At 37.5% G+C, this 27,570-nt stretch overlaps 1 protein-coding gene across 3 annotated transcripts in view; it reads left to right on the top strand.

Annotated features, from left to right (window-relative positions):
• MDGA2 (MAM domain containing glycosylphosphatidylinositol anchor 2) overlaps window positions 1-27,570 on the top strand; it is an 838,509-nt gene that overhangs the window by 479,274 nt on the left and 331,665 nt on the right. For all 3 annotated transcript variants that reach the window (XM_053595463.1, XM_053595464.1, XM_053595465.1), the window contains one exon: window positions 11,356-11,488. In XM_053595463.1, coding sequence (XP_053451438.1) covers window positions 11,356-11,488 — 133 coding nt within the window. The remainder of the gene's footprint in view (window positions 1-11,355; window positions 11,489-27,570) is intronic.

A 27,570-nucleotide genomic window follows, 5' to 3' on the forward strand; every position in this document is an offset into this window, starting at 1 on the left:
GCTGTCTCCATTGGATCAATTGTTTTTATGAATTAGCTTCCACATATGATTTTATTTTCACAATGACAAAACACAGCTGTTGCATAGGCTCTAATTTACAAAGTTACCATATCTAGTTGCCTTTCTGTGTGTTAGAAGATAAACCCACACACCTCAAGGGAATTATTCATGGTTGTGCTGTTGAGTTAAAGTTAGCAATGATTTGATGTACATGTCAAAATGTTTTGGATGTAAAATTAATTTTGGGTAGTACCCTTCATTTATTTACCAATGTTGACATTCGTCTCCTTTTCATATCGATTTGCTATTTTTAATGGGATGGAAATGGTGTTCACTTTTCCTTTTGCTTATCGCACTAGTGTTTTTTTGTTCATATGTATTATTTTTAGATGTTATTGATTTATTGAACTATCGTTTCCCACCAACTTCCATATGTAATTAATAATTAAAAACTTTCCATTGTGTGTATTGGAACACATCAGTAATATTTTTACTGTCTCTCTATGGATCCATATGCTATGGTTTCTAGGCCTTTGTAATATAAATAAAATCAATTAAAATAAATGATATCCTCTATATGTACGATATGAACAAATCATTACCAGATGTATGGAGTTTACCAAACAAGGCACCTCCTCTGCTAACTTAGTTGATCCATAAGGGAAAATTTAAGGTAAGCAGAATTATGGTATAAAGGAAAAATCGCTGTCAGCATAGAGGTACACAAAATGGCTGTGGAAGGAGCATTGAAGGTGGAAACTCAGCACCTAATAAGCTGTACAGAAGGAAGTCAGTATCTCCAAAGATTGCCTATGTCTATGGCTGGTTGGATTAATAATTGGTATAAGTGAGAACAGTGGGCCATAATGCTGGGAAAGAATACTGGAAATATAGTATGAAAGGATTCAGATGATAGACAATATGTCTGCTTATTTTTTGATGTTAGAAATTAAATTTCATTTAAGGATATTATCTTTTTAATAATAATGCTATTTTGTCTTATATTTTTAAAAATAGCATTTCTATGACAGTGAAATATATCTGTCCTGCATGCCTGTTCACACTATGCAAGTAAATAATATCAATCTATATCAATCTGAACTGAATATTTATTTCATGGTTCTGTTGAGTGACAAAAAAAAATCTCGTTTAAACCCTTGTATAGATAGTATTTCCAGAAAGAAATTGGTCTGTTTTCCTGAGGCTGGTAGGAATTCATAAGCGCAGAACACACTAAGACCAAGAGGAATAGTTAGGCTCCTCAGACTTCCACTCACTTCATCCTGAAGGACAAACACCAGCACATATGTGAATAATCATATGGCTACAAAAGAATGTAAATTTGATGTTTTTTTTTTTTTACTTATATCTGAGGATCAGAATAAACAAGTAATATAAATTGTTTTTAAAAGTTCAAGATCATATTGTAAGTACCATGGAAACTATAAGTAACAGGGAACTGCTTGAGGCTCCGGGTACTTTTCACTAGACTGTGAACCTTCGTGGGGGCCACTGACATCTTTTATTTTAATGTGGTGTTAAAATGTAAATAAAGGAGTTGCAAATAATTTTGAAATTATTGAAGAAATGTATACTTAAATTCGTAAATTGCACACTGACTTTCCATTTTTCTAGAACTTTTATAAAGACGTTCATGACATCATCTTGTGTATTGTAATTACACCATATAATTAGAAGACTGAACATATTTACATCAATCACATAATTAGTCATAATTATGCTAATTAGACTAATTACACAATTAGACAATAATCAACTCAAAACTCCTTTTCACAAATCATGGAATTTCATGTGCAAAAAAGCTTCCCAGTGTCACAGAATATCAAATTTATATGATCAACAACATAAAATTAATGTTATTTGATAGATCAGTTATAAATGGTAAAGGCCAAATTCTGTTTATAGTCACATGAATATATGTCATTTGACAGTACTTGTGAGTATTTATCTATATGAACACACATATACTCACACATCAGTTTTCTCTGTGTTTTTACGTATTATGCTATATTTTTAAAAATTATTTTTCATCATTTCCTGACTGTGTGACCCAAGAAGGTATGATTCAAATTCTTCCATAATTCGGCCTGTTATTTTTTTATATTCCTTCAACAGGCTTCATCTCAATTCAGCTCTCTCACCCTTAAGATAGGAGATATATATATATATATATATATATATATATATATATATATATATATATTCACTTTAGCTATGAACTCGAAAGACCGTGGTACCAGGGTCCTTGAGTCCTGGTACCTTGTTTCTTCACTGAAAGATGTAATCACCTTAGTTCACCCAGAGCAACAATCCAAGCCCACGATAGCCAAATTTTTGAAAAACCATGGATCTAGTGTCTTCTTTCTGTCTTGTCTATCCTATCTTTGTCCATTTTGTATTCCTCTGATACCTGAGACAGGGTAATTTAGAAAGAAAAGGGGTTTAGTTGGATCATAGTTCTGCAGGCTGAACAAGAAATGTTAGGCAGTTAGCTAGATATGAGCAGAGTGGATGACGCATGTGGTTAGGCTACTTTGATTATTTTGGGTCAAGCTGACCTGGGCTATTACGGGAATGAGTCTGATTAAGACCTTTCTGGGGTATTGTTTTGAAGACCTTGCAGGTAGATTGTTCTGAAGGCTTTGCAGGTGGGTTGTTTTGAGAACAGAGTTAATTAGGACCCTGGGAGTCTTTAAGAAGCAGCTGATGTCCTTCAAAGTTGTATATAAAACCCCAAACTGGGATGGTGCCTGTGGCTCAGTGAGTAGGGTCCCAACCCCAAATACTGAGGGTGGCAAGCTCAAACCCAGCCCCGGCCAAACTACAACAACAACAAAATTAAAAAAATAAATAAACTTAATTTCCTCAATGAATCCCCAACAATAAAAACAGAAAAAGAAAAGAAAAAAAAAATAGGGCTTTCCACAGAGCTTGCAGGCATTAGGATGGGGTCAGCTTGCTAAAACTTTACTCACTCTTCTCTTCAACTATTTTGCCACCACCTTGAGCCTTCTACTACTCCAACAGAAATATGGCAGTGGCATCTGCATCTCGTAAAGGTGGGTGGCTGCCTGTACTCAAGGTGGAAGGTGAAGGGGAACCTGCTGTGAAGAGATTACATGGTGAGAGACACCACAAGGTGGGGTGGGTGTCAGGGGAGAGGCTGCAAGTGGGGTGGGCGCCAGGAAAGAGGCTGCAAGGTGGGGTGGCGCTAGGGGAGAGGCTGCAAGGTGGAGTGGGTGTCAGGGGAGAGGCTGCGAGGTGGGGTGGGAGCCAGGGGAGAGGCTGCAAGGTGGGGTGGGTGCCAGAGGAGAGGCTGCAAGGTGGGGTGGGTGCCAGAGGAGAGGCTGCAAGGTGGGGTGGGTGTCAGGGGAGAGACTGCAAGGGGTGGGTGGGTGTCAGAGGAGAGGCTGCAAGGTGAGGTGGGCGCCAGGGGAGAGGCTGCAAGGTGAGGTGGGCACCAGGGGAGAGGCTGCAGGGGGGGGGGTGGGTGTCAGAGGAGAGGCTGCAAGGTGGGGTGGGTGTCAGGGGAAAGGCTGCAAGGTGAGGTGGGCGCCAGGGGAGAGGCTACGAGGGGGGGTGGGCACCAGGGGAGAGGCTGTGCAAGGGGGTGGGCGCCAGGGGAGAGGCTGCAGGGGGAGGTGGGTGCCAGGGGAGAGGCTGCAAGGTGGGGTGGGTGCCAGGGTAGAGGCTGCGAGGTGGGGTGGGTGCCAGAAGCCAGGCTGCAAGGGGTGGGTGGGTGCTAGGGGAGAGGCTGCAAGGGGGGGTGGATGCCAGGGGAGAGGCTTCAAGGGGTGGGTGGGTGCTAGGGGAGAGGCTGCAATGGGTGGTGGGTGCCAGGATCTTGTAACAACTAGCTTTCGGAACTAACGGAATGGGAATTCACTCAGCCCCCCTCCACCTCCCATCACACTGAGGGAGGGCATTAATTTATTCAGGAAGAATCCACCCCCAGGACCCACAGGCTTCTCATTAGGCTTCATCTCCCACATTGAGATTGAATTTCAACATGAGGTTTGGGAGACATATATCCAAACCATAGTACCTTTGCATACTTCTCCTTTTATGCTGTGCTCTTGATAGGGATTAACTTAGGCTATGTCATGTGAAAACCTTTGTATTTATTTAGCATACTTTGTCTTCAAAGACTAGGGACCATCTCAAAGGGTATCATGAAATCTTGTTTCAATGTCAGTGTTACTACCCAATTCATATTCTTCACTTTTATATAACATAAATACCAGCAGCATTCCTAACCACAAAAACTCAGGGATACAAAACATTTCAAGAATGTATCTGGCTATGTTAACCAGTTTGATGAAAATATTTTGAATAGTATACAAAACCAGCACATTGTACCCCATGATTGCATTAATGTACACAGCTATGATTTAATTAATAAAAAAAAAAAGAATGTATCTGTGTAGAAGTGACCTCTGTATTTAATGGTCAAAGAGTCATTGCTGTCGGCCCAGATGTGGTTAATCATTTTAGATATTTCCCTCAGGGCTTACTCCTCTTTCGCTTTTCTTGTCCATAACTGTTTAATTCTTCTGTGGATAGCCCCAAACTAAGCTTCATAAACTCATCTTGCAGCCTCCCCTAATGTCAATTTCTTTTATTCCTATTGCTACTTTTAGAGTCAATATGGTTTAAAAATTGTTTACCCAATGCATTCCCTCTGTTCCTTTCTAATCGGCAAACTTTCTTGGTTGACAACATGCAAATACAAAACACTGCCCAAATGGCAGAGATTAAAATTTAAAGTGATGTTATCTCATAGAATTGAAAAAAAGGATGAATACAATTATATAATGAAAATGACCAAATCATCTATAAACATATACACAAAATATACATATAAACAGACAAAAGAAAATAAAGGCGAAAAATAGAAAGAATGCACTTTTAGGGTTGGCTCAGAGGTAAGCACTTTATTTAGAAATGTCTTCCTTGAACTAACTTGCCATCAGGCCCTACTCAGAATGATGGGAGGGGCATCTGTTTTTTGGTAGGGCAGGCAGTTATGGCTAATGAATATCAACTTTAAAATATCTTCCAAAAGCAGAAGGTGAGCCTTGATGAAAAGTCAGACAGATGAGATTAGTGGCATTAAACACAGAACAAGTAATTTTAGAATAAATACAAATCTACTTTGAATCTAAGCTCTGAAATTTTTCCATCCATGCCCTTCATTCATTGCTGTACACCAGCCACATTGACTTTCTGTCCAGCCCTGCAGCAGCTGAGCTGCACTTCTCCGACGTGATCTCTGTTGTTGTGGTTCCCAGTGTCCTGCTGAACTGCCCATCTCTCAGGTGTCTTTCTAGTCCGACATTCAACACACGCCCGAGAGCTGCTGCCCAGATGGTCCATCTCAAGTAGCTCACCACGTCCTTCATCTCACTCTCTCTCTATTACTTTGCATGATCTATTTAATAGCATTTAATACTCTTTAATATCCTATCTATCCTCTGTATTTATTTAGATATTTATTATTTTAAACATATAGGACACATGTTCTTCCCATTGTTTCCCCAGGGTTTATAAAATGCCCTGGGTGATTATCAGACCACAGGCCACATAAACCTAACATACGTATAGAAAAGTACGTAAAATGTAAATATCCAGCTCCAGTTTTTACAGCTACTACCCCTTGTAGTAGCTTGAAGATCACAAAACAGAACTTGAGAGCAGTTCATTCCTCCAAGGTTGTACGTTATTTTAAGTCATCAATCAGTTATGTCTTAAAATTTGATAGCCAGGACGTGCCATGGCTAGCATAACTTTTAAAATAATTGACCTTCCTTTGTATAGTTTTTATTATGATTTTTACAAAGAATAGGGAGAAGCAGGAGAGTTGGCCATGCACTGCTTCTAATAGTGTAAGTGAAAATATTTAAATACAGAATCATTGCCGTGAAAGAATCAGATGGTTTTCGATTGATTATTAGTGTGACATTTATAGAAAGGCCAAGAAAGCGGATAAAGTAATGACACTGATATAAGAAAGACAGCAGATATAAGCAAAGGACATAATACTTAGTGAATAAGAATGAAGAAAGCTAATTTTTATAGATTTTGTTTCATATATTTTTTTTTTTTAGGTCATCATCGTTATACATTTATAGTAGTGAAGAACACTACATTTCTTCTTCGGGGATATATTGGGTGAGAAATGCCAACATTTAAGTATGTCTTGTTAATCAACAAATATTTATCAAACAATGGCTATGAAAATCTCCCTGTTACATGCTCCAGGAGACACATACACCTCTGTCCCTAGAGGCCTCACGATAGGTCGACATCCTGAAAGACAAGTTGTGGCCTCATCCTAAACAATGAGTTATACGTAGATGTCATATTGTGAGATGCAACATAAACTCCAAGGAAAAGAGAATTTACTTCTAATTTATATAAAAAGGGGCTTCCCAAGTGAGTACACATTTTTTGAACTACACATCCACCCACATAGGGACAGAAAAATATTCGTATCAATGGTTGGGGAGCATTTTTCTTAACCACAAAATGCTGAGAAATCACAAAGACAGATCTCAAAATAGTGACAAAATTAATTTGATGGAAAAAAAGAATTTGTATGAGGAGTAAGAATAGTTTTGCTTAGATCATGTTGAGTCTCAAGCGACAAACTAAGGGGTTTTTGAAGTGGCCTTTCAGAGAAGGAGAGCCGGTGAGGGTTTTCCGGCACCACGCTGAGGTGTTGAAGGCAGGTGTCTGGTGGGCACGTGCAGAGTGATCAGGAGAAGGTGAGCTGCAGTTCTTGTAGGATGCAGGACCGTACTGGGACCAGAGTAACTACCCAACAGTCCTGGCTAAGCCGATGGTAAGAGGGAGTGAAGCCAGCATCGTGCCTGCAGGATCACAAATGAAAGGCCATTTGTGAAATAAAAATGAAAGAGTGAGTCCAAAGCCCGGCCATCATTGAATTTGGGGAAGGAGAAACAGTGAGAGTGGAAGATGATATGAGGTCTGATTGTGGACTGTGGGAAGAATGGTAGGGTCTCTCGTGAAGAACAGAACAGCCTCAGAAGAGAAAACTGATGAGAGGTGACAGGGCAGAAAACGCAGCAGGATGGGGGGGTCACTGTCTCCGTAAGGCATGATGCGTCTGTACTGACGAAAATGCTTACCAGCTGATCAGCGAAAAATGTGCGATGAGGATGGAGGTGCGAGGCAGAGGTGTGGACCAGGGCCAGGGACAACCAGGAGGACAACACAGAGAAGAGAAGAACCGAGGAAAGACGTCCAATAAAGGGGAGTTTTTAGTTCATTGGCAAAATAGGACATGTGCACAGTTCATTTTTTGTTGTTTGTTTTTTTGTTTTGGCATTTTGTTTGTTTGTTTGTTTTCCAAGGGGGTAAATAATGTAGGGAGAATAGAAGCCAATAAATGACAGAAAGAATTTTTTGAAAAAGGAATGTCTAAAGGAAATTATAAAAGCGGGATAGATTATCTTAAGAGATGGAGACGGAGAAATAATCAACTGCAGTAGAGTTGTCACCAGCAAACACTGCAACTGAAAGGACAGGAAAACGTAAGAATTGATTCAGTACAATAGCATTGCCAATAGTATGATTATCGTATATGTGTAATGGCATGTGGCTGTTTCATCTGTATTGGTCATTTTTATTTCCACTGATTTTTAATTTAATTTTTAAAGTTTGCCTTATTCTGATATTTTTGTCTTCAGTATAAATTTCATGGCAAAACTAAATGTGTGATAGATAAATTGTTAACAGAGGACTATTCCCTCTTTTTTTATATTGTACACAATTATTTATTGATTGTGTGTAATACAGTAAGGATATTTTTCTCTAAATGCATTTATTCTTTAATTTTATTTCTTTAACATTTATTGAATTTGTATCAGCAATGAGCAAATAGTAAATTCTGGAGAAATAAATATCTATATAGAAACCAAAGCCCTGAATTATTATAGTACTTTAAACTGAAAATCTACTCATTTTAGAAGTGTCTGCTCTATGCGGAGTCCTGTGCTAGGGACTCAGAATATAATTCTCTACTCTCCAGTTTCTTCCTGACAAGGGGAGGAATCTGATATTAGTAGAACATAAATACATTACCCAAATAAATACAAAAGATCCTCTTGTAAAAGGGAATTCTGCTACTTCAGCAAGTGGAGGAACAGCTTACCTGTGGGGGTGAGGAATGCTGGCATCTCAGAGTGAGGGGGAGCTGATTGGACACGGGGCTGAGGAGCCAGACGTCTGCAGAGGGTCCGTGGGGGGGAGAAACTGGAGGTGTATTAGACACACAGAAAATGAGATAAGACCAGAGATTCAAGAATGCAGATTATATAGAGTTGAGAGAAATGTTAATAACTCTGTGTTTAATCTGCAAGAATAATACTAAGTCATTTATATGATTTAGCAGGAAAATGGTATAAACACATTGCCTATTACTAAAAAGTGGGGAAAAAAATGGTAACCGTTGTGGGTGAAGTCTGTGTTGATTAGCTTGATTGTGGTGACTGTTTCCACAATATATATCAAAATATACAGTAGTATACCTTAAATGTACACAATTTTTATCTGTCCCTTATGCCTCAGCAGCAAGTTAAAGTGGATCATTATGCTTCCTTGCATACGTAAATTATGCTAAGCACAATCTGGAACTTTCCAGCTTAATGTAGAATTTAGAGTATTACAATTAAAAATAAATAAAAAGAATAATTAAGATTGAATGTTTTTTTTAATTTTTTTTATTAAATCATAACTGTATACATTGATATGATCATGGGGCATCATACACTCGCTTCATAGACCATTTGACACATTTTTATGACAGTGGTTAACATAGCCTTTCCGGCGTTATCTCAGTTACTGTGCCAAAACCTTTACATTCTACATCTACCAAGTTTCGCAAATACCCCTGTAAGATGCACCACAGGTGTGATTGAATGTTTTTAAAGGTTAATGAAAGGATCTAGCTGATCCTTTCTCTAGAGAATAAGAATCTAAGAAATTATAATTGTGTAGTTTCCTGTTATTGGAGAAGGAAGAGTAGGCTTAGAGGAATCAATTCGAAATTCAATTCATTTATGGCTTTCATATGAAAGCTATTACCCAGTTATAACCTAAGAATATGGGGAAGGGGGAGAGGGAGGAGAGGGAGGGGGGAGGTTGGGTGGAAGGAGGGTAATTGGTGAGATTACACCTGCGGTGCATCTTACAAGGGTACATGCGAAACTTAGTAAATGTAGAATATAAATGTCTTTATTTTTTTATTTTTTTATTTTTTTGGATTTTGGTCAGGGCTGGGTTTGAACCCGCCACCTCTGGCATATGGGACCAGCACCCTACTCCTTGAGCCACAGGCGCCGCCCAGAATATAAATGTCTTAACACAATAACTAAGAAAATGCCAGGAAGGCTATGTTAACTAGTGTGATGAAAATATGTCAAATGGTCTATAAAACCAGTGTATGGTGCCCCATGATCGCATTAATGTACATAGCTATGATTTAATAATAAAGATAAATGAAATTGAATTCAGGATATGCTGAGTTTCAGGGTGCCTGGGAAGCATCAAAATGTTGAGGTAACAATGCCTCTGAAACTTAAGGGAGATTTCTATAACAGACTAGGGATACAAACTTGGACAGCAGGAAAATAGGGCTTACAGTAGAAATTCATCAAGGAAAATATCACCTACAGGAATTTTATGAAGTTAGTTAAACTGTGGAACAGATGGAATTCTGACACAAATGTTGAAGGAGAAAGAAAATTTTTTTTTAAATCTGAGTATTCAGCATCACAGAGGTAGGAGAGATAAGATGTATCACTTCATTCAAAAATTAAGTCAACTGATTCTAGTATAACATTTTCTTTCAACTATTCTTTCTAAATAAGCACATTTTTCTAGGAATTTTATATGTTTATTGTAGAAAAATATTTTTAACTATAAATTCTAGAAAAATATAAAGACTTCTGTGTATACACGAGATATGTTTATATGTGTTTGTATATAAAAATGAAATGCTTTCCTTTAACAGAATTCAAAGGTAAAAGGTTATTATTTAAATTGCTAAAGGCATTTAGGATTGAATTTTGACAGTGAAAGCACAAAGTTATATCATAATGCCCAGGGGCACTGGAGTACAGGTTCATCTGACACATCTGGTCTCAAACACATTGGCCTTAAGTGATCCTCTCACCTCAGCCTCCCAAGTAGCTGGGACTTCACGTACAAGACCCTGCACCTGGCTTCATCTGACGCATTTGGAAATAATAAGCCAAGGTCTGGGCATGATTTCTCACCAAAGAAGGACAGTGTCTTTATGTGTTAAGACACTAAGTATTTCTAAGTATACCCTAAATATAATGCTATCCAAGTACAGTGAAAGAAACACATCACGCCACATAGATGTTACCTAGTAAAAATTAACGTTTTGAAAATTGCTGTCCTGAATACTGTACTGCCACAGGGACATTGTCCTGACAGCACTGTCAGTGACTTATGAGAGGAGCTATTTTGAAATTTGCATCAATAATTTAGAAGGCAGAGAAGCCCAAGGGGCCCTAATCTGAATTGGGCAGAGGAGATTCTTATTGTCCATTGCTGATTCTTTTTACCCTTTGAAAATTTTCAATCCAATGTTTTTCCTTAGCCTTTCCTGGCTCAAGATTCTGTAAGGTGCTCTGGCCACTTGGCTGATTTGGATGTTTGTACAATTTTATAGATTTATCTGTAGACCTAGCCCTCGAACCCCTGAACATAAAATACCAGGCACAATAATGTTATTAAAACACTCATGAATGCTTCTTTAATTCAGTTTTAGGCCTGTCACCTATCACTCCATACATACAAGATTTTTATATCTGTAAATTTAATTAGACATCATTAGATTGACTTCATTAACTTTGTTCTAACAACGATTTTTCATTTATTGGCTCTTCTTTGGGGTTCTTTTATTTCATAACTTTTCATAGTGATGTCTGCGTCGATTACAATGTTTATTGAATAAAATCCATTATTAACTACACTGGTCTGATCTTTGCATAATAATTTGTACAACTACCTCCAGAAATAGAATTTTCCCTCTAGGAAGATTATAAAAGAAAATGTTCTGAATTTTTATTGCAGTCTGTTAGTTTTTGATCTCCAGGCAGAATTAATATTATAGTGTTATTTTAAAATGCAGCACTTTTTTAAAATTTAGGATATTTTCCTTAAAAAGTAAGACAATCTGCCATGTCCTGATAACATGATGTAGTACAACATAAAGTTGTGTTTCATTCATTCATTGTGATTACCGTTGGCTTTTTCTAATGACCTTTTCTACATTTTCAGGGTGAAACAAAGATCTTAAAACTGAAGAACCTTCGACCTCAGGACTACGCTAATTATAGCTGCATCGCTTCAGTGAGGAGTGTATGTAATATTCCTGATAAGATGGTGTCATTTAGACTGTCCAATAAAACAGGTATGGAACTAGCTCTGTATGTTCTATGTCTGTTACCTACAACAAATGTTTGCAAAATGCTAACCTTTTTCTAAACCAAGTGTTTTCTACAATGTGAATAGGAACAAACACTTTTTTTTCTCCAGAAAATTCTGGGCTATCTGAAAACTTGGTAAATAGACACGGTATATTTAATTGGAGTATACACGATGTAATATGTTTATCTATGTGGCATACAAAATTATGGTATCTTAAAAGAGTGTATTCGCAAATGTGACAAGCAGGACTAGATTTTTGTAGAAGATGTCAAAACATTAGGACTGCAACTTACGTTAGCCTGTGTTCTTAGATATAAACCTCAGAATAATTATAAACAGATTGAGAAAATAATTACTAAATGAAAGAGCAAAGAATGTTCATGTGAGTGATCATCTTTTGTGGGACGGTGTATGAAAAATCACCTTACATTAATATTTGACCTTGTTTTGAGAAAGTCCAATTTTCCATGGCATTTAATTTAAATGTTTGCTTTAAATAACTATATTAAGCTAAAGAATTTTAAAAGTCTTTTCTACGTGAACAAAAACATCTAGGAATGTGAATGTTTCAGATCTGGATACTTGTCTGACACTTGGTGTCTCTTGGACATGGTTGATAGAGTCACTTCACTCTTCTGTTTCATTTCCTCCTAAAGTCATCAGGTTCTAGTGACAAAGAATGAATGAGTTGATACATGTATATGTATATGTATTATAAATAGATAAACATGTGGAACCACTTAATCAGTCCTTTCAACATAAAGCTGGCTAGTAACTCCAGCCAACTCATTTCATAACAAGATCAAACCTAGGACTTTATGGGATGATTAACAAAATGGTGTGTTCACGACATTAATTCAGCAACACATGTTCAGTGAGTGGCTAACATTTTGAAATGCTCATTTCTTCATTCACCCGTCCCTTTCTTCATCAGTAACTTATTAGGTCCTATTACGTGTCGGCAAGGATAGGCATGGGGATATTGGCTAAGATCTGAAGTCTTTCAAACTAGAAAATACTCTATTGAGCATCAGATAAAAATCACTAGAGGACAGAACCAAAACAATGTGAAAGAGAAAAGTACACCTTACCAATAAATAAGGATGAGAAAGACTTGACAGATATTAGATATTGAGGGGAGGAAATAGAAATATGACATCTTAATGTACTTATAAAAATTAACAGTCTCTCACTTGTAAAAGAGGAAATAGGATATTGAGAAACAAAGATTAACTTACATCTAAGAAGTTGTAATTATGTTCTTGGCATGAAATTATTATTAATTGGTATAACTAATTTTGTTTATCCTAGTTTTGGTAATATGTTTTTGAAAGACATATGATTCTGAGAGAAAACTTACAAATAAAATAAGAGTAGGTCCTGTGCTGTGGATAAGTCCATTGCAAAAGAATGAGAAAGAAGAAAAAACGGTGCGAGTATCATTACTTACGTCACAACCTTGTAGGCAGGCAGTGCTAATTAGTTTTTAACGTTTATAACTACTGGGGCATAAATAGGTATATTTTTAAAATGATGGCCTTCCCTCTCATCTGACATAACAAACTGTCCACGGCAATTCAATATCCTCATTGGGTTGTTTTTGAGAATGAACTAAGTAACATATACAAAAAAATCTTTAGAGGCTAAGAAATACAATATTAATATTTGTATGTTCCATAGGAATGGTTTCCTTATTTTTAAGTTCCCACACGTTATGGACAAGATTGACCCAGTGTTTGAAGGGTTATTCTAAATAGGGGACTGACCAGCTCTTCTTAGGTTTTATAGAGCGAAAAAAAAAAAAATGACCTTAAATATTAGCCAGAGTGTTTATTAGGAATAAATAAGAACTTCTTATCTCAAAGCTGGAAGAGGAAGATTACTATGAAAGGATTCCTAAGGTCTTTTAAATAAGCAGGGTGACTTTAATTCTGAGGTGATTTTTAACAATCAGAACTCAGAATCAGCTCAGAAAACAGAATCTTGAGGACTTGTCCTGTGGAGGGCACCGAAGCGCTGTAAACAGAGACACTTTGTTAACCTTTCAGCTTTCTCAGCCTAATATATTTCTAGATTAAGCACACATAGAAGCCCATTATTCTCCTTTATAAACAATCTCAAAAAATTCTAGGTTGATATTCACAGCAAAATGATTATTAGAACACAGTAAAAAGTTAAAATTAAAATATAATGAGCCAGTAGCCGGTTGGCTTTTCAGTAACTACACTTAAGCCGCCATACACCTGATACTTTACATATTCAAACTGGGCATGCTTTGGCATTTTTCCTATTTGACCGTGCTCAGGTTGGAAGGGTGTGTGTATTTCAACAGATGGAATCAGTAAGGTATGTCTCAAAATACACAGGGATGAGTTAAGATTAGAGCATTCTCCTGGGAACAGGTCTACAACCCCACACTAAGTGCAGAGCTGATTGTCAGAAGAGCAGTGACTCAGCAGTGCCAGAATCCACGTGACAGTCAGCTGGTCCTAATGAGCAGCACTGATTTGAGTCTCCAAGTGATACAGCTTAAATTATCATAGTTCTAACTCTTCATTGTCAAAATGTCAAGGAAATTGTGTCCTTTACTGAGGAGGAGAAAACTATAAATATAACCCTATATTTGACTAATCTCTGTAAACCCATATGTTTATGAAAATCTTAACTTGGAAAATTATTTTTGTAATAGCAGTCAAATAATTGACCGATAAATATAATTTTGGCATAAACAAAATTTTATTGCAACATCTCCATGATCACTTAAACTTTTAATTACCTTCTGTCTGTGAACTTGCTTTGCACAATGCCCAAATGGCACATAGTAAGATGGAAACAATGTTTGCTATGAGTGAACGTGCCTAAAGCATCTTTGCAATAGGAAACTTGCCTTATGAAGCACAGTTTTCTGAGTTTATCTGTACCTGCTGAATTAGAGTTTCTCGGGTATGGACCTAATGTATACATTTTGAACTAGTTTTAATAACTACTTTGGATAATGATAAAATGTAGTCTTTGTTAGACCGTTTTATGTGAACTCATTCCTTTTTTATTTTTTTTTGGAAACTTTTGTTAATAGAAATTAATTTTCTAGAACTACTTTGCAAATCAGTGTCTAAGTGCTATTTTAAAAGTTAGTATCTTCTGTGGATTTACCAGTGACGTGTTTTCTTAACATTTCTGTCGTAAATTGGCATTACCGTAAAGCTTATAATTGTAGATTGGCTATCGAAAGCATTCACTAATTTCTTGGCCCCCTTTTCTTGCTTGGCATGCTATGAAAATGTCTCCTGCCCAGAAGTGTCATTACGTATTCTATCTAATCTAGCTGCCTAAAACTTATCATGACAGTTCATGGAATTTTATAAAATAGAGAGTGCCATGTTTATTTCCTGTCATGCACACTGACCACTACACACAGAGCTGCAGCAGGGTCCAAGTGTCATGGAGGTTGTTTTCCTTGTCCCACTGGGAAGAAAAAGAGCATTAGCTTTTGATGGGTAAATGTTTCATGTAGCTGTATTTCTCATAGTTTTTTTTTTTTTTTTTAAATAAACCTGTTAAGATGTGTAAATTTAGAATTTTAATATAGGTATATTTTGAAATTATCATAAGTATAGTAAGTAAAAGTGTAAATTATTTTAAATTTATCAAATTATGTGTATTCCAACATGAAGGCACATAGTAATTATGATAAAACAAATTTTACTTATTCTAATGTATTTAAAGCATTCATGTGTTTGTGTCTCAATTTTAGAGGCAAATAAGAATTAGGTATATGACCTAGATTAGGATGAAAATATATTTTCTACCTACTTAAGAGGTTATGGTGAACTTTATAAAGAAATAGAACAAGTGGAGTTTATTTTACTTGATTATATGGATCCCTTGATTTAATCTGTTCAAGCTCAGCATTTATTAAAGTGTTTAATTATGATGTCTTCCTGAAATGTGCACTAAATCTGGGAACCAAGTCATCGCAGGTGTAGCTAGTTATAGAAATGGGGCAACCTCTACCTCTTCCTCTTCTTCCTCCTTTTCTTCCAGAATTTTTCCTCCATTTCTTCTTTCTCCTCTATTTTTTTTTATTTTTATTTTTATTTTTTTAATTAAATCATAGCTGTGTACATTAATGTGATCATGGGGCACCATACCCTGGTTTCATAGACCGTTTGACACATTTTCATCACACTGGTTAACATACCCTTCCTGGCATTTCCTTAGTTATTGTGCTAAGACATTTACATTCCACATTTACTAAGTTTCACATATACGCTTGTAAGATGCACCGCAGGTGTAATCCCACCCATCTCCCTCCCTCTGCCCCCCTCCCCCCTCCCCCTCCTCCCTTCCCCCCTTCCCCCTATTCTTAGGTTGTAACTGGGTTATAGCTTTCATGTGAAAGCCATAAATTAGTTTCATAGTAGGGCTGAGTACATTGGATACTTTCAATCCACGAATGGATTAATAAATTGTGGTATATGTACACCATGGAATATTATGCAGCCTTAAAGAAAGATGGAGACTTTACCTCTTTCATGTTTACATGGATGGAGCTGGAACATATTCTTCTTAGTAAAGTATCTCTATTTTATTTTTATCTCTAATCTGTCTCATTAAATGATCATGGAAGAATTAGAAGTTAAGGAATAGTAATCTACAACTACTATTTGTTCCTTTTTATTTTGTATGACTCATGGGGGAATTTATAACATAAATCCCCAGGAATTGCTGTAATCTTTGATATAAAACTCTCTGTATACTGTGGTCTGTTCACGGTAGTTCTTTTCTGTGTTTAAAGGAATGTAACTAATTTATCTAAGTCTTACGAGACTATATTTCATTTATAGATTTGTTAGTATGAAAAATATACAAAGACGCTTCCTCTCTGGATGTGGTCTCTGCATTGTCAGAAACAGTTTACATGTAAATGGAAATGGCAGTAAGAATTTTGATGTCACCTGCACCTGAGTACTGACCATAAACTAATGGCCATTCAGTGACCTCCATGGGATCTAGGTGATCATTTATTAGAATCTAAGTATATTATTTCACCAATGACCACATTTTTTTTTTCAGTTTTTTTATGGCCAGGGCCAGGTTTGAACCCACCACCTCCAGTATAGGGGACCAGTGCCCTACCCCTTTGAGCCTCAGGTGCCGCCCCAATGACCACAGTCTTAAAGAAAGGCTAAGTTTGTGAGAGGCACAAATGTGGTGCTGTCCTCAACCTCTTTGGGCTTCTGTGATACAATATCACAGACTGGGCGGCCTAAATAACAGGAATTTATATTCCAGAAGCTACCAGTCCAAGATGCAGGCGCCATCAGGCTTGACCTCTGGTGAGGGCTCTCCTCCTGGTATGACAAAGACGGCTGCTTCCTTTCTGTGTCCTTACATGGCCTTTCCTCTGTGCAGTGTGGAGGGAAGGAGAGGAAGTGTTAGTGTCCCTTCTCTTCACGTAAGGAGACTTATTGAATTAGGGTCCACCCTTATGACCTCATTTAACCTTAGTTACCACTCTTCAGGCCCTATCTCCAAACGCAATCACGTGGAAGATTAGGGCGGCAAGGTAAGAATTGGAGGAAGGGATACAATTCAGTCTATAACACTTCCAAATTATAGAGAGTGGAGTTTGCGTTGAGGGTTGTTTTTCCTTTAAATTGTCAGATATAAGTTTACAATATATGTTAAATCCATGTAAAAAAATGAGTCCAACTTTTTAACAATTAAAAAAAACAATTTTTCATCAGTAACTTAATTGTAAAAGGGGACTCTACTGAGTGTACGGCCCTGTATTTTTAGCTTTGGGGGAAATAGGAAGAAAGTAACTCTAAAAGCAGAAGGTAAAATGAAACAGTGATAAGGAACAAATATCCCTCTTGTAGAAACATCATCATGAATTTTTAAAAGCATGGTCAAAATATTAAAATTGATACCGAAATGATTATCAGTGAAACCATTGCTTGCAAGTTTTTGTTCTCTTCCAACTTTCTTTTTTTAAGATGGCACAGTTAGCACATGTATGAAACAGAAGAAAACATTTGACTTTTCACTTTCCCATGTGTTAAGATGTTGGAAACATGAATACCTTAAAACTGCAGTCCTCAAGCCATCCCCCCACAGCAGATGTGTGGTAGGTGAGGGAAAGAAGCTTCACTGATATTTACAGTCACTCCCCATGGCTGGCTTCAATGCCTGAGTTCAGCCTCTGTCAGATCCTCCCCACTGCTCTCCTCCCACCTTCCATCCATGGAAAAATTGAATTATCTTCCATAAAACCTGTCCCTGGTGCCAAAAAGGTTCTTAGAGAATAACATGTTTCCTGTAACTCTTTTGCGTACATTTTAAAATTCAAAAGTCTAACATTAAATTTTTCTTCCGTGATCTTGCATCAGCTTCTCTAAATTTATTTTCCACCTTCTTAAAAATTAGGATCACAAAAATACCCAGCTTATTTCATTTCCTAGGCGGTAAATCCTATTTAATATAAAACTTAGAAAAGTATCTGGCATATATGCAATAGTAAACGTTCATTAAATAGTAGCTATAACTGGGGTGTTAATGTAGATAACAGAAAGAAGGGATGAATCTGGTATTATCAGCAACTATGGCGAGATGATAACAAGAATCTTGCTTTTTTGCTAGAATAGAGTGTGTAGCTTCAGCTGGGGATAACTGGCCTTGAAATGAGTTCATGATCATTTTGTGGATTACTTTTCCCAGCAGGTACATTAGATGTTAATATTTCCTAGAAAAATCTCTAGAAAGGAATGCATATTCTGATCATATTTGTATCTAATCTATTAGCAGAAATGTTTAACATCAATATAAAATATTAATTCGTGAAATTGATAACGGTTTCTTAGGAAACAGAAGAAACATGAAAATTCGATAATATTCAACAGATTTTTCCTCTGAGTTCTCTGTCATTTCCCAGGGTAATCAAACTTAAATATAACCCATTCTCACCATTGTAACTTTAAAAAATACAAATTAGGATGAGGGAGCGGATCTGCAGACGAAACTAATGGTCATTATGGAGTTTCACCTTGGTCTTCCGAAGGCAGTTGGGAGAGCAATAAGATGTCCAAGATTTCTCAATATTCTGTTACCATAGTAACAGGAAGTTTGCATGGTGCTGAGATCTCCACACACCTGTGCTTTTCTTCCGATTCAACAATGAATTTTTCAGGCTTCTTGTATTTAAGTTTATTTTGAGACTATGAGTCCTGATATAAATAACCCCCAACAACTAGTTAGTCTCCCAGAAGATACCATAACCCAGATAAAATGGATAGCTAAAAACAGAAAGATGAGAAAACATCGTTAGCCCACTGGAGGGAAACAGCACTATACTCATAGACAGGGATGCACATTATTAAACTCCTATCTCAGGACTTAACACATATAAAAAAGCCTGTATTTTAGCAAACATCTAGAATATTCACAGACTAGATGTATCCAACGTTAAGTATTTATTTTTTAATATGCTATGAGATTATAATTATAATTGAAAATTTTTAAAGTTATTCATAAGAAGATCTTACAAAATCTCAAGCTATATATTTTAAAATCATTTCAGTGGATTTACTGGAAATATGAAATAAAATAATTGCATTTTTTATATTCGTAAAAACCATTTTTAATTTGTAAACTGCTTCTAGATGTTAGTTGGTAAACCACAGCTTGATTCTTTTCCATCTTTTACTGTTCTAGTGAAACTACTGAGGATTGTGTTACAGGTAATAACAAGTCAGTGGCTAGCAGTACCTTCACAGTGTCCTCATGGTTTTTGAGCTTGCCACACATAACTTACATAATTTGTAGTTTTTAGTATCTCCATGATCATTCACTGACAAGCTGATTTTGTAGATTACTGGCTCTGATGAAGAGCATAATAATTTCCTTAAGTGCATATAGATAGTCATGTTAGTAGCATTCACCCCAAACCATAGGCTAGATCATATCAGAGAGTCATCTTTGGGTTGAGCAACCATCCAAGATTATCTTGCAGTCAGTGAAAGTCCCACATCATGGAAAACCCCATACTCTTAGGCAAACTGGGACAACTAGTCCTGCAATGATCTAATTGACCATCTGGCTTACCTCCATATTCGATATTAGTCTCAATGTCAGTTGTTACCGTTGGTGAACAGAGAGCCTTTACCACCTCTACATAAAGAAGCATTAATGAAAAAGACCCAGATATGGATTATGGCTCCTCCTATAGTTCAGCAGTATGCTCAATTCTTTCAACTCTTTGACTTGTCTGCTAAATGCTGTCGATAACATGCTCTGAAGTAGGTTACATATTGATGGAAGAGAACATACTGTATGCTTTCATATTTATTTAGTAAAATAATGGCAGTAACACCAACAAAATGTATAGGGAATGAGGTTGCTTCAAAGAAGGAGATGTGCCTGTGTCACACAACTTCCCTGGAGTCCCAGGATTCATACAGGCAAATCGAGGTTTACAGAATTTGAGAAGAAGAAAGCTTTTGTGCTGTGGTCCTTTTATATGTAGGCCTTACATTACTATTTAAGAAAAAAATTAGCCAAGTATCTGTGCTGTCAATATTGCTTATAAAAAAAGTCACTGTTGGGGAAAATTTACTCTTCTCTATTCAAGAAAAGATGTATACCTAGTCATTCATTTCCCTCAAGCCCTAAGGGATTCGAAGTATCAGTTTTCAAATGAATCTTACTTCCTTACAGATATTGTAATGATGAAATAAGATTACATGTTTAATGTTTCTGGCAAACAATAGGCTTTTATGTTATGGGGTTTGTTTTAGTAGATCATAAATATCCTTTATGAAGAAAGCAGTGAGGCTTTCTAAAATCTCATCTGTCACTTTCGTTTTCTTTTTTATTTAGTTGAAATTATCAATAAATCCCAGTTAAATTCCAACTTTTTTGTCAATAGATGGAGAAATAAGTGGAGGAAATATTAAATCCCAGCTAAATTCCAACTTTTTGTCAATAGTTGGAGAAATAAGTAAACATAAAATAATATGTAAATATCGAATGTTGCTAAAATGCAAACTATATTATTACTATGAAGAGTATGCTTATTACATTAGTTCCTATGGATTTTAAAAGGTCTTTTTGTAATAACCCGTATTTACTTCTATAATGAAAAATCTAAACATGTTCTCACTGTGTCTTAAAATTAAGGATACTTCAGTACCAGGTAAATATAATTTAAAGAATGTTTTATTAGGAACATAGGAATGTATTATTATCTCACCAAAGAATACATTTTCCAATTTAAAGATTAGGCAAAATTCAAATAGCTTTCCTTTGGCTCAGCCATAAATGAATGCCCCCCACTCATGTTCTGATATGCTGAAATGCACATTTTTTTTAAACCCTCGTTCTAAAATATTTATATTTTCAGAGCATCTAATGAGCTTCGCTGTACTCCTAGGAGCGTAGCTGTACCAGACAGCACACCATACACTGCGTGGTGCAGCTAAATGCGGCCTTGTGGTCACTGTGAAAATCAGTTTGCCACAGCCAGGTGTAATTTAAATGATCCAGTCGGAGGGGAAAAAATGGGAGACTGGAAGCAGCCTGCTGACTCGCCACTCCCAAGAAAAGTAGGGAAAAGTGCAGGCACCTGCCTCCGTTCAGCTCAGTCTTCACAGATATAGCATCATGAAGTCACAGAGAAACAGCACAGGATGCCCAAGGTGAGGGATGAATCTAGAAAACAGGTGACTGGGAGTTACAGGTAACAAGATCAGAGACTATGCAGAAGCAACATGAGCAGAGAGGGCTGGGCACTGCACTCCTCTGCAGGTCAGTGCTGGCTGAGCTACTGGAGGGCTCCCGGCACCCCCCCTCCCGCCAGACCTCTGGTGGGACAAAGGACCTGCCTGACATCTGTACAGAGCCAGTGCCCAGACAGCCGGTGCAGAGAGGATAGCACCACAGTTATCACCAGCCTAAGCGCTGGGATATACCATGCCCGGCCTGCGCAAGGCTGGGAGGGAGTAGACTGATTTGTGGCTTCCTCAAGCCAACTCAGTGACTTGAAAACAAGGGCTTCCCCCAGGGAAACTTGAGGGTATTTGAGCATGGGAACTGATATGGGAGGGACACAGCAGGATCCAGCCCTTCGCAGGTCCAGGGGCGAGAATTGGGGCCAGGTGTGGAGGCCCTAAAGTCTGGGGAACACCCTGCCACTTGGTCAGCTCAGACTCTGGCCTCTAGACCCAAACTGCCTCTTCCAAGCCTAATCCCCCACCACCATCCAGATCAGCTCCGCCTTCCCCATGGCCCTCTGATGTCTTGGCCCTGCTCAGATATTGCCTTTAGTCCCCAGTCCCAGCCCTGAGGCTCTCTGTCTGGAGCTCAAGGCTCCTCCAGGCCCAAGACACCATCCCCACGTCTCCAATGGTGCACCTGACCTAAAGACCCTGCTCCAGAGCCCCCACCATTGTAACAGAGCCAGAAGATCTATTCCAAGTTCAAAGCCCTGTTTGGGACACCTCAGCTCCAAGCTGCCAGTTGGGGACCAAGTTACAGTAAAGGCTCTCAGCCACAGAGACTCAGGAAACTCACATGGAGATGCTGCTGTTACCACTGTTACTAGAGCATCATTCTAGTGTATTCTTCTTACTGGAATAAGGCAGGAGAGTTTCCAGCAGGGAACTGGAGCCCTCCAGACCTACTGGCCCTGAGCTGAAAATAAGAAAGTTGGTGAAGAGAAAAATTCAAGAATAAGCTATAATAATCCTATTTATGCACCCAACATAGGTGTGCCCAGATTTATTGAGTAGGTACTACTTGATCTAAACAAAATGATAAACAAAAGAAAAGATAAAAAGCAGCATTATAATTTCTGGGGACTTCAATACCCCACTAACAAATGGAATAAAACCTCCAAGTAGAAAATAAACAACTGACCTAAAGATCACTCTAGAAGAAATGGTCCTAACAGATACTTACAGATAATTCAAATCCCAAACTACTGAAACTACATTCTTCTCATCAACCCATGGATCATTCTCTAAGCTTGACCACATTCTAGGCCACAGAACATGTCTCCACAAATTTTTTAAAAATTGAAAATATACCATACATTCTTTTCAGACCATAATGGAATAAAATAGAAATCAATTCCAAGAGGAATTCTCATCCCTACTCAAAGTCATGGAAACAAAACAACCTATTGCTGAATGATCCTTGTATCAAGAAGGAGATAAAGCCAGCCATGGTGGCTCACGCCTGTAATCTCAACATCAGGGAGGCCAAGCCAGGTGGATTGCCTGAGCTCATAGGTTCTAGACCAGCCTGATTGAGAGCAAGATCCCATCTTTACAAATAGCTGCGTGTCAATCCCTATTAAAGTTCCACTGTCATACTTTAAAGATCTTGAAAAAACAATACTTCATTTTATATGAAATCGGAAAAACCTCGAATAGCCAAGACATTACTCAGAAATAAAAACAAAGCAAGAGGAATCATGCTACCAGACCTCAAACTGTACTACAAATCAATAGTGATCAAAACAGCATGGTACTGGCACAAAAACAGAGAAGTAGATGTCTGGAACAGAATAGAAAACCAAGAGATGAATCCAGCTACTTACTGTTATTTAATCTTTGACAAGCCAATTAAAAACATTCAGTGGGGAAAATAACAAATGGTGCTGGGTGAACTGGCTGGCAACCTGCTGAAGACTGAAACTGGACCCCCACCTTTCACCATTAACTAAGATAGACTCTCACTGGATTAAAGATTTAAACTTAATACATAAAACTATAAAAATACTAGAAGAGAGTGCAGGGAAAACCCTTGAAGAAATCGGTCCGGGTGAGTATTTTATGAGGAGGACCCCCTGGGCAATTGAAGCAGCTTCAAAAATATACTACTGGGACCTGATCAAACTAAAAAGCTTCTGCACAGCCAAGAACATAGTAAGTAAAGCAAGCATACAGCCCTCAGAATGGGAGAAGATATTTGCAGGTTATGTCTCCGACAGAGGTTTATTAACCAGAATCCATAGAGAACTCAAACATATAAGCAAGAAAAGAACAAGTGATCCCATCGCAGGCTGGGCAAGGGACTTGAAGAGAAACTTCTCTGAAGAAGACAGGCACACGGCCTACAGACATGTGAAAAAATGCTCATCATCTTTAATCATCAGAGAAATGTAAATCAAAACTACTTTGAGATATCATCTAACTCCAGTAAGATTAGCCTACATCACAAAATCCCAAGACCAGAGATGTTGGCATGATGTGGAGAAAAGGGAACACTTCTGCACTGCTGGTGGGAATGCAAATTAATACATTCCTTTTGGAAAGATGTTTGGAGAACACTTAGAGATCTAAAAATAGATCTGCCATTCAATCCTATAACTCCTCTACTAGGCATATACCCAGAAGACCAAAAATCACATCATAACAAAGATATTTGTACCAGAATGTTTATTGCAGCCCTATTCATAATTACTAAGTCATGGAAAAAGCCCAAGTGCCCATCGATCCACGAATGGATTAATAAATTGTGGTATATGTACACCATGGAATATTATGCAGCTTTAAAGAAAGATGGAGACTTTACCTCTTTCATGTTTACATGGATGGAGCTGGAACATATTCTTCTTAGTAAAGTATCTCAAGAATGGAAGAAAAAGTATCCAATGTACTCAGCCCTACTATGAAACTAATTTATGGCTTTCACATAAAAGCTATAACCCAGTTACAACCTAAGAATAGGGGGAAGGGGGAAAAGGAGGGGAGGCGGGGGGGGGCAGAGGGAGGGAGATTGGTGGGATTACACCTGCGGTGCATCTTACAAGGGTATATGTGAAACTCAGTAAATATGGAATATAAATGTCTTAGCACAATCACTAAGAAAATGCCAGGAAGGCTATGTTAACCAGTGTGATGAAAATGTGTCAAATGGTCTATGAAACCAGGGTATGATCACATTAATGTACACAGCTATGATTTAATTAAAAAAAAAAAATAGCTGCGTGTTGTAGCCAGCACCTGTAGTCCCAGGCTGAGGGAAAAGAAACACTTGAGCCCAAGAGTTTGAAGTTGCTGTGACATGTGACACCACGACCCTCTACTGAGGGTGACAAAGTGAAACTCTCTCTCAAAAAAAAAAAAAAAAAGAGAGAGAAAGCGATAAAGATGGAAATAAAAAGATTCTTGAAACTGAATGATAGTAGGGACACAAGTTATCAAAATCTGTGGGATACAGCAAAAGGAGTCCTGAGAGGAAAACTCATCGCTATAAATGCCCACATCCTAAAGACAGAAAGATAAATCAATCTGAAGCAACTGGAAAAGGAAAAGCAAACCAATTCCAAACACAGCAGAAGAAGAGAAATAAGATCAGAGCAGAACTAAGTGAAATCCAGAACAAAAGAACTGTGCAGAAGATTCAGGAAGCAAAATGTTGTTTCTTTGAAAAGATAAACAAAATTGATAAACCTCTGGCTAGATTAACCAGAAGCAGAAAAGAAAGAACTCTAATAAAATCATTCAAAAATAAAAAAGCACAACTGATGTCATAGAAATACAAAACATTATCACTGAATACTATAAAGATAATCATCATGAACTTGAAATAAAATGGCAGAGATAGACAAAATCTTGGAAATACACAATCTCCTCAGGTTCAATCAAGATGAACAGATCAGTATCAAGAACCAGAACTGAAGCAACGATAAAAAGTGTCAGTCCAGATGGTATAACACCAGAATTTTACCAAAATTACTAAGAAGAACAGTACTAAGAAGTACCTGTACTGCAGAAATTATTCCATACACTAAGAAGGAAGGAATTCCTCCAACTCAGTCTACAAAGCCAATATCAGCTTGATACCCAAAGCCAGGAAAGGACACGACAAAAAGAAAACTACAGACCAATGTCCCTTATGAATATAGACTCAAAAATTCTAATAAAACCTTTACAAACAAAATTCAGCTGCACATAAAAAAAAACAAAAATTATCATGACCAAATAGGCTTCATCCCAGAGATGCAAGGATGATTCAACATATGCAAATCTATAAATGTAATTCACCACATAAATAGATGCAAAAACAAAGAGCACATTATCTTCTCAATGAATGAAGAAAAACCCTTTGACAAAATTCAGTACCCTTTTGTGATGAGAACACTTAACAAAAAGGGTATAAATGGCACTTACCTCAAAATAATAAATGCCACATATTATAAACTCATACCCAACATCATAATGAACAGGGAAAAACTGAAAATATTCCCACTTAGAACTGGAACCAGACAAGGTTCACAGCTTCTATTCAACACGGTACTGGAAGTCCTAGCCAGATAAATCAAACAAAAGGAGATCAAGAGCATCCAAATGGGAGAAAAGGAGATCAAACTATCACTCTTTGTATATGACATGATTTTGCATCTAGAAAACTCTAAAGATTTAACCAAAAGAGTCTGAGAATTGATAAATTTAGCAAAGCCCAGTTTGCAAATTTAATGTACACAAAACAGTAGCTTGACCAGCAACTTGATTGGTCAATCTGAGAATCAAATCAAAGATGCAAAACCTTTCATAGTAACAACAAATAAAATAAAATAGGAATATGTTTTTGTTGTTTTGTTTTGTTTTGAGACAGAGACTCATTTTGTCACCCTCAGTAGAGTGCCAAGGTATCATAGCTTACAGCAATCTCAAATTCTTGTGCTCAAGCAATTCTCTTGTCTCAGCTTCCTAAGTAGCTGTGACTATAGGCACCCACTACATCGCCTGGCTATTTTTCAGAGGTGAGGTCTCACACTTGCTCAGGCTGGCCTCGAGCCTTTGGGCTCAGGCAATCCACTCACCTTGGCCTCCCTGAGTGCTGGGATTACAGGCATGAGCCACCAAGCCTGGCTAGGAATATGTTTAACCAAGAAAGTGAAAGATCTACCAGAGATAACAATGAAACACTGAGGAGAAAAACAGATGGAAAAACACATTGTGCTCCTGGATCAGCAGAGTTAACATTGTTATAATGTCTGTACTACCCAGAGTGATTTCCAGGTTCTATGCAATTTCCATTAAAATACGAACATCATTTTTTGCAGGTTTGGAAAAACTAATTATACACTTTGTAAGGGACCAGAAAAGACTCTAGATAACTAATGCAACATTTTGTAATAAGAATAAATTGGGAGAATCACTTTGCCAGGTTTCAAACTATACTGTAAGGTTATAGTAACCAAAATAGCATGGTACTGGCATAAAAACAGAGACATAGACCTATGGATAAGAACGGAAAATCCAGCTATGAAAACATCCTCACCTTCCCATCTAATCTTTGAAAAAAGCATGCAATATCATGTGCTGGGAAAACAATCCCTATTTGAGAAATGGTTCTGGGAAAAGGGGATAGACATGCATAAAGGCTCAAACAGGATCTGCACCTCTCACCACTCACAAAATTTAATTCACAATAGATACACGACAACCTTAGACACAAAAAGATAAGAATTTTAGAAAAATACATTGGAAAATACTGTATAGCTATCAGACTGGGGAAAGAATTTATGAAGAAGACCACAAAAGTAATCACAGCAACAACAAAAATAAACAAATGGGACTGATCAAATTTAAAAAGTTTCTGTGCTTGGGTGGTGTGTGTGGCTCAAGGGAGTAGGGTGCCAGTCCCATATACCATAGGTGGTGGGTTCAAACCCAGCTCCAGCCAAAAACTGCAAAAAAGTTTCCATGCAGTCAGGGACACAATCATAGAGCAAATAGAGAACCTATAGAATGGGAGAAAATATTTGCAAGTTATATTTCAATAAAGGGCTGGTAACCAAAATCCATAACGAACACAAGCAAATCACAAGAAAAAAAAATAAGACAACCCCCTTAAAAAGTGGGCAAAAACATGAACAGATTCCTTTCATATGAAGATAGACTGATGGCCAACTAAAGCATGAAAAAATGCTACACATCTCTAATCAGCAGGGAAATGCAAATTAAAACTGCAATGATATATTAACCTAACTCCAGTGAGAATGGCTTTTATCAAAAAGTCCCAAAACAAAAGATGCTGGAGTGGATGCGG

This window comes from Nycticebus coucang, chromosome 6, assembly GCF_027406575.1.
Source record: "Nycticebus coucang isolate mNycCou1 chromosome 6, mNycCou1.pri, whole genome shotgun sequence".
NCBI classification, from domain to species: Eukaryota; Metazoa; Chordata; class Mammalia; order Primates; family Lorisidae; genus Nycticebus; species Nycticebus coucang.